Source organism: Lemur catta, chromosome 1, assembly GCF_020740605.2.
Source record: "Lemur catta isolate mLemCat1 chromosome 1, mLemCat1.pri, whole genome shotgun sequence".
Taxonomy (NCBI): Eukaryota; Metazoa; Chordata; class Mammalia; order Primates; family Lemuridae; genus Lemur; species Lemur catta.
The window spans coordinates 268759853-268772254 of record NC_059128.1 but is presented as its reverse complement, the minus strand read 5'-3'; the positions used below and the strand labels follow the sequence as shown (position 1 = coordinate 268772254).

Genomic DNA, 12402 nt, shown 5'->3' with positions numbered 1-12402 from the left:
ATAAGCTGCTTTGCATAATAAATCGGCACTATAGGTTAATTAAAAAAAAAAAAAAAAAAAAAAGGAAGCCATACCAAACCAAACCAAACTTTTATTTTCTGGCTGAGGTATACCTTTACAGTTTTTTAAATCTCTGACAGGAAAAACAGAGATCATTTTAAAATTTTTGTAATAGCTGGTTTATTAGAATTAAATGCCTCTCTCAAAATAATTTAAATTCTTGGTCTGACATTATGGATAATCTATACAGAAAATCCTTAAAATTGGCTTGCGTTAAGCCAGATTTAAACCTGGATCTCCTTCTTCAGCACTGCTCTTTTGCCAGTCAACTTATCATTCTTTGCTTGCAAATATATAAATTACTTTAATAACCTGATACTCTTAGTTTAGTAATTAATATTATTATAATTTTATTAGATATGAACATTTTAGCTCTGCTTGATTAGATGAAACAGGCACACATGCTTTAGCTGAGAAATTCCATTTTCTGGTTCTATGTAAAGCAACATCTAAAGCAGCAGAGAGGGGAAACAGTTATATTTTCAAAAATAGTTATGCCAGACTGTTTCCTGGAGATACTTCATTTTTCATTTTCAGATGCTACTGGCTATTTTTGGTAGGGCTAGACATTAATACTGACCAGTTTAGCTTTCCTGACTGTTAAACTATTCCACAATGAACCTGCTTTCACATTGCAGACACTGCGGTGATCCTTTAACGTACACATATTCTAAAATATATGCTCAAAGTAAAAAGATCCAAATTCACAAGAGTATGAAATATTTATAAAAAATCATGCATCAGATTGTACAGTCTAGAAATAAAAGAAAATTTAAATTCAATAATAAAGGTAAGAGCCATACTTGCTCTAAATGTTTAAGAAAGACCTTGGAGTCCCAGAAGGTCCTGGGCTCAATTATCCTTTTCTGTTTGCAGAGCAGCAGTAGCTAGAGCTACTGCTGTGACTGGTTGGGCAATTCCATGGAGCTGCATCTTTGCAAGTTTCTTCTGTTCACATTCTGTGACCAAACGGTTCAACTCTGCTGCACTGTATCCAATAAGAGTCTTCAAGTCACAGACAAACTTGTATACAAATCTCTTGCCTTGAACTTTACAAATCATGTCCCCATCATAATAATACCTTTAAAAAGAGAAAAACGCATTAGGACTGTATAAAAAATAAAGAATTTAGACTTTTTACAATATTTCACAGACTACTGCGTAAGCAGAAGCCTAGTAGAGTACTGACTGCATCCTCAAGAATAGCAATTAACGTTGAAGTTACATAGAACATTTAATGTTACTGGAAATGCCAAAACAGTATTTAAGAAAATTTCAGTGCTCAATACTCCAAAACCCTATACACTAAACTTTCAAAGCATATTTTCAACAATTATAATAAAACAATGGTTTTAAAATGAAAGTCATTATTTCAAAAAAACTAACACTTTGGGAGCAACAGTAGAACCTACTAAGAGCCTTGGAATCAGAAAGCCAAAATTCAAAACCTTGCATCTTTGAGACCACAGGAAAGTCACATTTTCTCAAAGCTTTTATTCTTCATCTATAAATTGAAGTTAAACACAATGCTTATCCTCATAGAATTGTTGAGGATTAAAAGTATAATCTTTGTAGAGTGCTCAGCACACAATGAGTAGCACACAGTCCTCTATAAAATATATGCTATGTTATTAAGAATCCATGTAAGAGGAAAAAAATTTTAATACACATTCTATGAAATGTCCACTTCTTTTCTGTCTTATACGAAATCTTATATGATGTAGTCATGCCTTCATCTTTATTATTTCATCATGTGAAGGCTTTCCAAATTTCAGAGAAGCTACCCAAGTCCAATAAGGAGCTTCAAAGTTGTATAAGTAAAGGAGTAAAGGACTAGAAGGACACAGAGGGTAGAGGAAAACAGAAAGGGACATTACAAAGAAACAATATCTCTAAGCCTATGTAAGCAAACTTGTGGAAATCACTCTAGAAGTCTAGTTTAGTGCTGCATTCTATAGAGATGGAAATAAATAAAGGTAGATTTATATTTCCTTTGGAAAACAGACTTTTTTTTTTACCACTATGCACTGCTAATTCCAACAACAAGAAAAAAACGGGAAGTCAAGCTCCTTTCCGGGCTGGCAGATTGCGAAGTCCTTATTTTAAAATTGCACTGCCCATTGACAAAGAGCTGTTCCAAAAGGAACAACTATTTGCAAAAATATCAGTGATACTACTACATTTAGCAGGATTTTATCCTAAAAGTCACCCAGCTCCATCAAGAGTCCATTAATAAAAAGATTATATGTAGGAAATTATGTCATCTTTTCCTAATTTCAGAACAGTAATGTTTGATTTCCCAGTAAGAGATATAACACATTGGGCAGTCTTGTGTTCCTTTTTGCATTAATTACATTAATATAGAATTTGGACTCAACCCACAAACCACCAGTTGCTTATCATTCAGTTTAAAATGGTACAGGCATTTCAATTTCTTAAGAAAACTTCTATATTAATATGTAAGGCTGTAACAAATATACACGTGGGGAAAAAAGGAAAATGTCTATTCAAATCTCTCACCCATTTTTAAAATTTTTTGCCTATTGATTTGTAAGGAGTTCTTTACATATTCCAGACACGAGTCTTATGTCAGTCCCAATATCCTATGTAAAGAACTCTTACAAATCAATAGGCAAAAAATTTTAAAAATGGGTGAGAGATTTGAATAGACATTTTCCTTTTTTCCCCATGTGTAAAGGTGTGGTTCACCTTTCACTTTCTTAATGATGACTTTTAATGAACAAAAGTTCTTAATTTAAATGTAGCCCAATTTAGCAATCTTTTCCTTTAGGATGACTTCTTTTGATTCAGCTTAAATGTCTTTCCCCACCACCCAAAGTCTTGAAGGTATCTCTAGATGTTTTGGTATTTTACCTTTTTACACTAAAGCTACAAGCTACATGAAACTGATTTTTGGTATGGTATGAGCAAGGGGTCAAATTTCACTTTTTCCCCTGATTGATAGTCAATTATCCCAGCATTGCTGATTGAAAAGTAGATCTTTTCCTCATAATATTTTCTCCTTCATTTGGTTTCTTTAAATCAATTGCTTATTTATTCTTGGAGTGGTTTTTGGCTCCCTATTCCACTGTATGGAGTCTACTTATCCTTGAGCAAATAGCATACTGTTTTCTTATTGTAGCTTTAGAGTCAGTCTCAACATCCTATGGAGCAAGTGCTTCCAATCTGCTAATCTTCTTCAGGTGTCCTATCATGGTACTTTATATTCCCGAATAAATTTTACAATTACTTTGTCAAGTTCTATGAAAAAACTTACTCAGATTTTTATGGCTGCTGCATTGAAATTTAGATCAACCTGAGGAGAATTAACATTTTAATTATTAATTCTAACAATTTACCTGTAATGTTGAGGGGACTTAAATATATACAATCTGTATCAACACCCAAAAATGGCAGTTGTAATTGATTATATATGAAGAATCTCTACGTAGCTGGCAATGTGTTTGAGACTAAGTGATAAGCATACTGAAAATTAAACATTTTAGTCAATTATGAACTCTAAGGAAAACAAAAGATCATTCAGGAAAAGAAAAATAATCATGGTAAACTTTGTGACAGTACTTAAATGACCATAATACTGTAATCATGAATACTCACCTAACCAAAGTGCCATATAATTATACTGGGACAAGGGGATGGAGAGAGAGAGAGAGAGAGAGAGAGGGAGAGAGGGAGAGAGGGAGAGAGGGAGAGGGAGAGAGGGAGAGAGGGAGAGAGGGAGAGAGGGAGGGGGAGAGAGAGAGAGAGAGAGAGAGAGAGAGAGAGAGAGAGAGAGAGAGAGTGTGTGTGTGTGTGTGTGTGTGTGTGTGTGTGTGTGTGGGTGGGTGGGTGGTGGTGAGAACTAAATCATAATGTCTCAGTGAAACTCATAGACAATAGCCAAATGAAACAAGAAGCAGTAAAAGCATGTTATTTAGAAATAGAGGTAAACAGAATTACTGTACTATATTTAATTTCCAAAGAAGTCAGACATAATTCCAGTATATTCTTCTTCTCAGATACTTAAATGCACCTACTGAATTTCCATCACTGTAGTAAGCATAATTTTTAATTTCTGGCAAAAAAATTCATATTACTTATGGGAAATTACAAATTTTTTTTTTTTTAAGACAGGGTTTCACTCTACTGCCCAGGCTGGAGTGCAGTGGTATCACCATAGCTCACTGCAATCTCAAACTCCTGGGCTCAAGCAATCCTCCTCCCTCAGCCTCCTGAGTAGCTGGGACTACAGGCATGTGCCACCATGTCTAGCTAATTTTTAAATGTTTTGTAGAGACAAGGTCTTGCTATGTTGCTCAGGCTGGTCTTTATACACTTTTGGCCACAGGTGATCCTCCTGCCTCGGCCTCCCAAAGTGTTAGGATTACAGGTGTGAGCTACTACACCCAGCCAGATAATTTTATTTTATTCCAATTTTATCAATGTAAAGGTTGAATATTCAGATTTAGGAAGGTTGTAAATGGAGAAAAAAATAGAAAAATGGGTCAATATTTTGCATCTACTTATAAAAACAAAAGATAGTATCTGCTTATTTATAATGGTCATGCTTGAAGGTGCAGACACGGGGAGGTGGGGGGGACAGGGATGGAGGTATGACTACATGATGAGTGCCAGGCACACTGTCTGGAGAATGAGAATGGACGCGCTTGGGACTCTGACTCAGGGGGATGGGCGGGACATGGACAATGTATATGACCTGAACTTATGTACCCCCATGATGAGCTGAAATAAACAAACAAACAAACAAACAAACAGAAAAAACTTATACTCAATTCACCCATGCAAATGACAACCTCTTTATTTGTTAAACAAATGATAAAAACCTCAAAGATTAAACAGGTTGGTTTTGAATAGAGTATTATAACCTTTCAAATCAGATTAAAAAATCAAATGATCTTAAGAATATTTAAGAAAACTGTATGTACCTCAAAATTATTAATAAGATCTTTTTTAAAAGGTCTTTAACATCACAGGAATGAAAATTTTAGTTTTTTATATATATGGAAAAAACCTTATGAGCAAATATTTTAATATTAATATCATTACATAACAATGTTTACACCTAGAATAAGAGGTTAGTTTTAGAAAGACTTGATATTAGAAAAAAAAAGTAATAAATACTTACCTTAATGCACGACTGAGTTTCTCATAGTTCATTGTAGGTTTATTTTTACGTTGTCCCCATTTTTGTGCAACCAGTTCAGGCTGATTTAGCTTAAACTCGCCTTCATCACCAACCCAAGAAATACAGTCTCGAGCATCCTTGTCGGTAAGAAGTTCTAGCAAAAATTGCCATAGTTGGATTTGGCCATTATTTCCTAAATTGACAGGAGGAATAAGCATCGGCTGTAGTGTTCCAGATTATCACAGGGCAAAGATAACACACAGGTCCCCTGGTTTAAATCTCACCCATGGGAAAAAACCAATTTTTTTTTCTTATTGTCTAATACTTTCAGAGGAGTAGTCTGTATTCACATTTTCATACAGTGAAATAAAACAATATATACCTAAGTCGACAAATTTTATAAATACAAGATAATGCAAAAATACCTGTCCTGTTCCCAGGTGAGCTTCTATCTTCTCCTGAGATCCTTGGAGCTCTTTGTACTTTAGCTGCCTTTGTACTACTATTTATAACTTTAATAGTACTTGGTGTAGCAGACTGAACTGATGCTGGAATAATCTGCACAGCTGTAAACACAGACAAGGGGAAAATTTTTTTTTCTTCCAATACAAGCAGTGAAAAAAAATTACTAAAAGACATTAAATGCAATCAGTTTAACTAATGCCCCTCCAATAACTCCAAAAAAAGATCTCATTAGGCCAGGTGTGGTGGCTTACACCCATAATCCTAACACTTTGGGAGGCTGAGGCACGAGGATTGCTTGAGGCCAGGAGTTCAAGAAAAGACCTTATTACAAAAAAAGCCTTAATCTACAACAGTTTTGAACAAAATCACAAAAAAGTTCAGAGGATAAAGTATGATGTTTGCCTTATGGTTTGTGAATCCTAACTTAGTGAATAAGAGTTGGTATTCTTGTTTTGAAATAACTCAGTGGTGCATGTACATTAGACAAAGTGAGTATTAAACAGTTCGTTTTTAAAACATTTGCTCCTAAAAATGGTTTATCAAGTGTTGGAGAAAATGTGGACAAATGAGAACACACATTCCACTACTGATGAGAGTACAAACCCATAACATCACTTTGAGAAAAACTCTGGCAATACCTAAAGGATAGAAATCCTATGATACTAAAACCAGAGAATCCCCCATTCTTACAAATACTTATTCAATAATATTCACAGCATTTTTAAAATACTAAACAGTGATAAAAATGAATGAAAATGAGCTGCAATATCAACATGGGTAAGTCTCATAAGTGCTAAACAAAAAATTATAAATGGATATGTACAATATATTACCATTTAATCCAAAATGTTTAAACATGTACAAAACAATGCTATAAAGTATTTATGGTTACTTAGTTGGTAAAAATATAAAATATGCAGGGAGTAATGAACATCAAATTCAGGATAGTCATTTCTCTGATTTCCTCTGAGAGGAAAATGGGATCTGCAACAGGTAAACCTCATTTTTTTGAGACAAAGCCTTGCTCTGTTGTCTGGGTCAGAGTGCCGTGGTGTCAGCCTAGCTCACAGCAACCACAAACTCCTGGGCTCAAGCAATCCTCCTGCCTTAGCCTCCCAAGTAGCTGGGATTACAGGGGTGTAACACCGCACCTGGCTAATTGTTTTCTATTTTTAGTAGATAGAGACGAGTCTCCCTCTTGCTGAGGCAGGTCTCAAATTCCTGACCTCAAGCAATCCTCACACCTCGGCCTCCCAGAGTGCTAGAATTATAGGCGTTAGCCACCATGTCCTGCCATTAAATTTGTTATATAAAGTTTTATTTCTTATGGTGTACACAGGTGTTAGTTATACTTTTTTTATATATCTCAAATTCTTCATAAAAAATTTTTTAAAAATTGTTTTCCTTGGCTGGGCAAGGTGGCTCACACCTGTAATCCTAGCACTTTGTGAGGCCGAGGCAGGAGGATAGCTTGAGGTCAGGAGTTCGAGACCAGCCTGAGCAACAGTGAGATCTCATCTCTACTAAAAAATAGAAATTATCTGGACAACTAAAAATCTATTGAAAAAATTAGCCAGGCATGGTGGCACATGCCTGTAGTCCCAGAGAGTCGGGAGGCTGAGGCAGAAGGATTGCTTGAGCCCAGGAGTTTGAGGTTGCTGTGAGCTAGGCTAACGCCACAGCACTCTAGCCAGGGCAAAAGAGCGAGACTCTATCTCAAAAAAAAAAAAAAAGAAAAAGTTTTCTTTTTTACTATTTTGCAGTATCAAATAAAAATTCTTATTGATAAATGGGCAAATGTTGTTGGCATGAATACTCACGTTGATCAATTGTAACTATTTCATTCATCTGTTGTTCTTGGCTTGCCAATACATCTGAAAAACACATAAAAAATTTTTGTTTTCATTTAAAACCAGAAATACAAACCCCAATCTAGTAAAACTCAACTTAATAAACATGATCCTTTCAAAGGGAACTCCACAATTAAAACCAAACAAACAAAAAAACAAGACAATAATTGAAACTTACTGTCATAAAAATACTTGATACTGACTTTATTTATAAGAAAAAGATATCTTTAAGAGAAGTATCACAGGGAAAGCTCCAATCTCTTTTAGTGTTCAGAAGTTACTCAGAGAACCATGGTTTTCTAAATTTCTATATCTAAATCAATTATCTATATAAAACCATGTAAAAAAATAAAAATCTTCAAGATCAGATTACAGAAATATACACCAAATAAATTATTTAGATAAAACATTCTCTACCAAAAAGGCCTCCCTCCCATGATCTCTTATAACATCCACCTTTGAATAAAACAGCTTTAACTTTATAACACTTCTACTTAAAGATAGCTAAATTTTCAATGAAATTATACTGGTTCCAAATGTTACAATTAAACTAAATAATTTAACATGTCTACAAATACAGCTCTCAACATAAAGATTATATTACAAAAGGTCCTAACATAAGCCTTTACAGAATCATTCATTACTCATCTATTGTTATTCCCTGCTTAAATGTTATTCTTTACCTCTCAAACAAGAATTGCACAACCCAATCTCTATTACTTCAGCCTATTTTGTGTCCCTAAGAAATTGCATGCTTCTCTCTTGAAATTGAAATTGTACCCTTCATCAATCATTCTGGGTACTGAGTGAGTCCTGGAGCCTGAGCCCCAAAGACTCTACTAAGGGTGCCTGGTCAGGATCCAGTTCCAGACACACAGAGCTGGGGAAGTAAAAAGAGGTCTGAATCGTATCTATAAGATGGGAGGTTACTTTGGGGGTCCTGAGTTTGGGGGCTTACTTATATGGGATTAGCTTCAGATAGATCTGGGTTCAAGTCTTAGCTCTATGGATTATTCAACCTCTCTGAGCATTAATTTCCTCATGTTTAAATGAGATACTTACACCTACCACTTCATGAGATTGTTGTGAATACTAAAGAAAAATGTTTTTAAGCAGCACAGTGCCTAAATAGTTAATTTTTCAGTAAACTAAAGATATTAGTTTTATCCAGACTCCTGGTTCTGAGCATTCTCCCTCAAACTACTGTCTCTTTGGAAAAAAAAAAAAATACCCATAACTAATGATTATGGTAGATTCTCCTTAGAATTTCATAAAAGTTATTCAAAGAGGCAAGTGCTATTGAAATGGAAATTGTTCCATTTGTGACTAAATGAATGGAGGCACCCTAGCTTCAAAACAGACAAAAGAGGCTGGGGGAGGTGGCTCACACTTGTAATCTTAGCACTCTGGGAGGCTGAGGGGGGAGGATAATTGGAGCTCAGGAGTTCCAGACCAGCCTCAGCCAAGAGTGAGACCCCATCTCTACTAAAAATAGAAAAATTAGCCGGGCATGGTGGCACACACCTGTAGTCCCAGCTACTCGGGAGGCTGAAGCAGGAGGATCGCTTGAGCCCAGGAGTTTGAGGTTGCTGTGAACTAGGCTGATGTCACAGCACTCTACTCAGGGCCACAGAGTGAGACTCTGTCTCAAAAAAAAAAAAAAGAAAAAAACTCCCCAAAAAGAGAGCATCACCATGACACAGCACAGGCACAACCAACTTACAAAATCAGCTTCTACGGCCTGATTCTCAGACTAGAGTTTGGTCTGTTTCTTGGGGACTCTCATGAACACACAGAAAGAGAGGATATTTTGAAAGCTTGGTCCTAAGACCATACAGGCACTCTGAATATCATACTCCTTAAGCCCCCCAAATCCTTGCCGTGCACAAAGGAAGCAGAGTTCTAAGAGGCAAAGCCTTGGGGGATATGGAGTCATTTTATGAAGAAACATCAGACACTAAAGGCATAAAGCAATTCCTTTTCCTAAAGAAAACCCTCAGCAAACTGAGACCTTTCTTCGACTTTGGTGACAGAAGACATATTCAAAGCAAGAAGTACAGGGTAGAACTGGTAGTACTGGAACATTTCCTAATCATCCTCATCATGTATAGTAGGATACACAGCTGGGTAAGTTTCCAGATCAGGGGAACTGCAGACAGGCGGTGGCGTGGGTGGATAAACCCAACACAAATATCTGAAGGAGCTCCACCTCTTCAGAACTGCTTCTCCTTGAGAGATTGCTGAGGATGAACAGGTAACAGATGCCAGGTTAATAATAGTTCTGTCCCAGGAATCAGTGCCTTTCAGAGATAGCTGCAAACTTCTCTCTAAAGGAGGAACCAGAGAGCTGGACTGCGCTCAAAGGACCCTGTTCTGGGAACTGACACTTGTGAATTATAGAAAGTCTGCCAGAAATACCCGTACACATCATCCTGCCAGCCTCCACATTCAGAACTGAGCATTAGATTCCCAAATCAGGCAGGATTTCCCAGCCAGAACAGTGCGAAGAATCATGGCTGGACAAGCAAGGAATTCCAAGAGATACTCATCTAGGCTGTGGAGCTTTGTTGCTTTTGAAAATAAAGCAAAGTTCCAGAGCAGAGCTTTTCTGAGGACGACCCATTTTACTGCACAGAAATGGAAAGATACACAAGACTCCTTTGATTTCTGTACTAAGAAAAGTCTATGAATGAACTTTAAAGTTTGAGAAGCACTTAGAGAACCAGAAAGAGACAACCACACAAAGAGCTAACCTGGGAGAGACCAGAAGAATCATGAATTTGGGAAAAATGAAACTATTGTCAAAGCACTACCCTTGCTGTACTGAGAATTCCCACAAAAAAAAGTTTCAATAAACATGACTCATATGTTAAGAACCTGAAACAATTCAAAATTTACCTTATTCATCTGAAAAACTCTATAGAGAAGAAACGAAAGACAAACCTTCAACCAGGACATCAATTTATCTAATGAGAACTGAAACTGGAAATAAACCCTATAAATGCAATGAATGTATTATAGTATATCTTCTAGTGTCATAGATACTTTAAAAAATATATATCCAAGAGAATCCATACAAGAGTAAAACTACAGACATAAACAATGAAAAGCCTCTCTCCAGAGCTCATTTCTTATTCAACAGTAGAGAAGTCATCTTGGATAAAAACTCTAAGCTTTAATTAAATGACTGTGGAAAATCCCTCCACCAGAGTTCTCCCTTTTTTGGGCACATAGTATAACAAAATGCTACTGCTTACATTTTCATCCACAACTGTTACAAAAGCAAAGTCAGAGTTTGTCCTAGTCACACATTCTGAAAAATATATGGGTCTGGCTAGCATTTCTGATACACAAAACTGTGAGGGAATCGGTTGCTGCTATGATGTTTTAACAGATGCCTTAGTAGCCAATGAAATAATTTGCATTTATTTGAGCTCTTTCTTCTTAGATAGGCAAGCAGTTCCTAATTTCTTTATATAGTTACTTAATTATAATAATAATATCTATGGAGCCTTACAAGTTACAAATGGAAACACTTCTAACCAGTGGCTTCCAATTCAAGATGGTAGTTGCACACTTATACTTCTTGCTTTCTTAAGACCCTATTCAATTGATAGTAAAGACATTTTAAAGGATTTAATCCATTAATAATGAAGACAATGGGAGAGAAGCCACCTGGGAACAAATGATCTTAAATTTCTAGAAGGCAAGCAGTAAACAGAAGAACTGACTGATGAAACAGAAGGCAACGACTAGAATATACAAAGAGGGCTAAGTGTAGGGCACAATATCTGATTTAAGAACTGGGTTGGATACCAGCTCTGCCACTCCCAAGCTCTGTAACCTTGTGGGTCTCTCAAAGCCTTACTTTCCCACCTAAAAAATAAGCAAAGCAATGATTTATGGCATTACTATAGGAATTAAAAGAGCTAATACATCTAGAGCTCTCAGCACAGCTTTACATTGTTAATGTTAATTATTGCTTAATAATTATTTGCTTATTATTATTAATGAATTAAGATGAAAACAAAGTTACAAAGAAAATTAAGCTTAAGTTACAATGTAAATAAATAATAATTCCAATTTTATACATTTTCGAAGAAGCTCCAGATGACTCCAGAGAATTTCTCCTCGAGGGACCCGCTGAAAAAAATCTTCTTGGTTGAGACTACACAATTCTCTTCCAGAAATGTTGAGTGTGGTGATGTCTACATCGGTCATGCTGAATTCCTTCATTACCCAAACCACCCAATGCAGGACTTGGTCTGTGGACCACTGTATGGGATCTAGAAAGAAAAATATTATCTTTAGCTTAGATATTATATGACTTTATAGTTAACTTGTCAATACAAACACATACACACAGACTTGTTTCCCCCAAGTAAGTGAAGTAAACTCATTATATGAAGGAAAAAGATTTTTATGCTGTATTTTCTCCTCAGTTCCTTTTTAATTTCTTAATCTAAATTTCTGATGGAGTCACTTAGTTCTACCTCAGTTAGTCTGCAGTTTTATCAAGAAAAACAAAATGCAAAATTGCTCTCTAGTGGACCAAATGAAAGAATAAAATATGTGATTATTTTTTGGAGAGAATGAAGTAAACCATCCAAGTTTTAAAAAATTATTTTGAGGTTACACTGAAAAAATTATAAAGGGATTCTAGGAGCTAGCCTTTTCCTTCCTTCCTGTAAAAAGCTGGTTGCTCCTGCATTTATCCTTATGGTGGCACTTCCAATAAATAAATAAACATGCTAACTGCCTGTTTACTCAGCTGTCCCCTCGCAAGACAGTAAGGTCTTAAATACAAGAACTGTGTCTTATAAACCATTCTATCTTCAGAACCTACCATAGTGCCTTGCACATACATCTGCTGAATCTATA

General features: G+C 35.9%; 1 protein-coding gene across 3 annotated transcripts in view; it reads right to left on the bottom strand.

The window, feature by feature from the left end:
- Window positions 1-763: 763 nt before the first annotated feature.
- Window positions 764-12402, bottom strand: part of GABPA (GA binding protein transcription factor subunit alpha) — a 33781-nt gene continuing 22142 nt past the window's right edge. For all 3 annotated transcript variants that reach the window (XM_045540488.1, XM_045540489.1, XM_045540490.1), the window contains 5 exons: window positions 11613-11807; window positions 7492-7545; window positions 5632-5772; window positions 5207-5399; window positions 764-1141 (listed from right to left, as the gene is read on the bottom strand). In XM_045540488.1, coding sequence (XP_045396444.1) covers window positions 913-1141; window positions 5207-5399; window positions 5632-5772; window positions 7492-7545; window positions 11613-11807 — 812 coding nt within the window. In that variant the 3' untranslated portion in view covers window positions 764-912. The remainder of the gene's footprint in view (window positions 1142-5206; window positions 5400-5631; window positions 5773-7491; window positions 7546-11612; window positions 11808-12402) is intronic.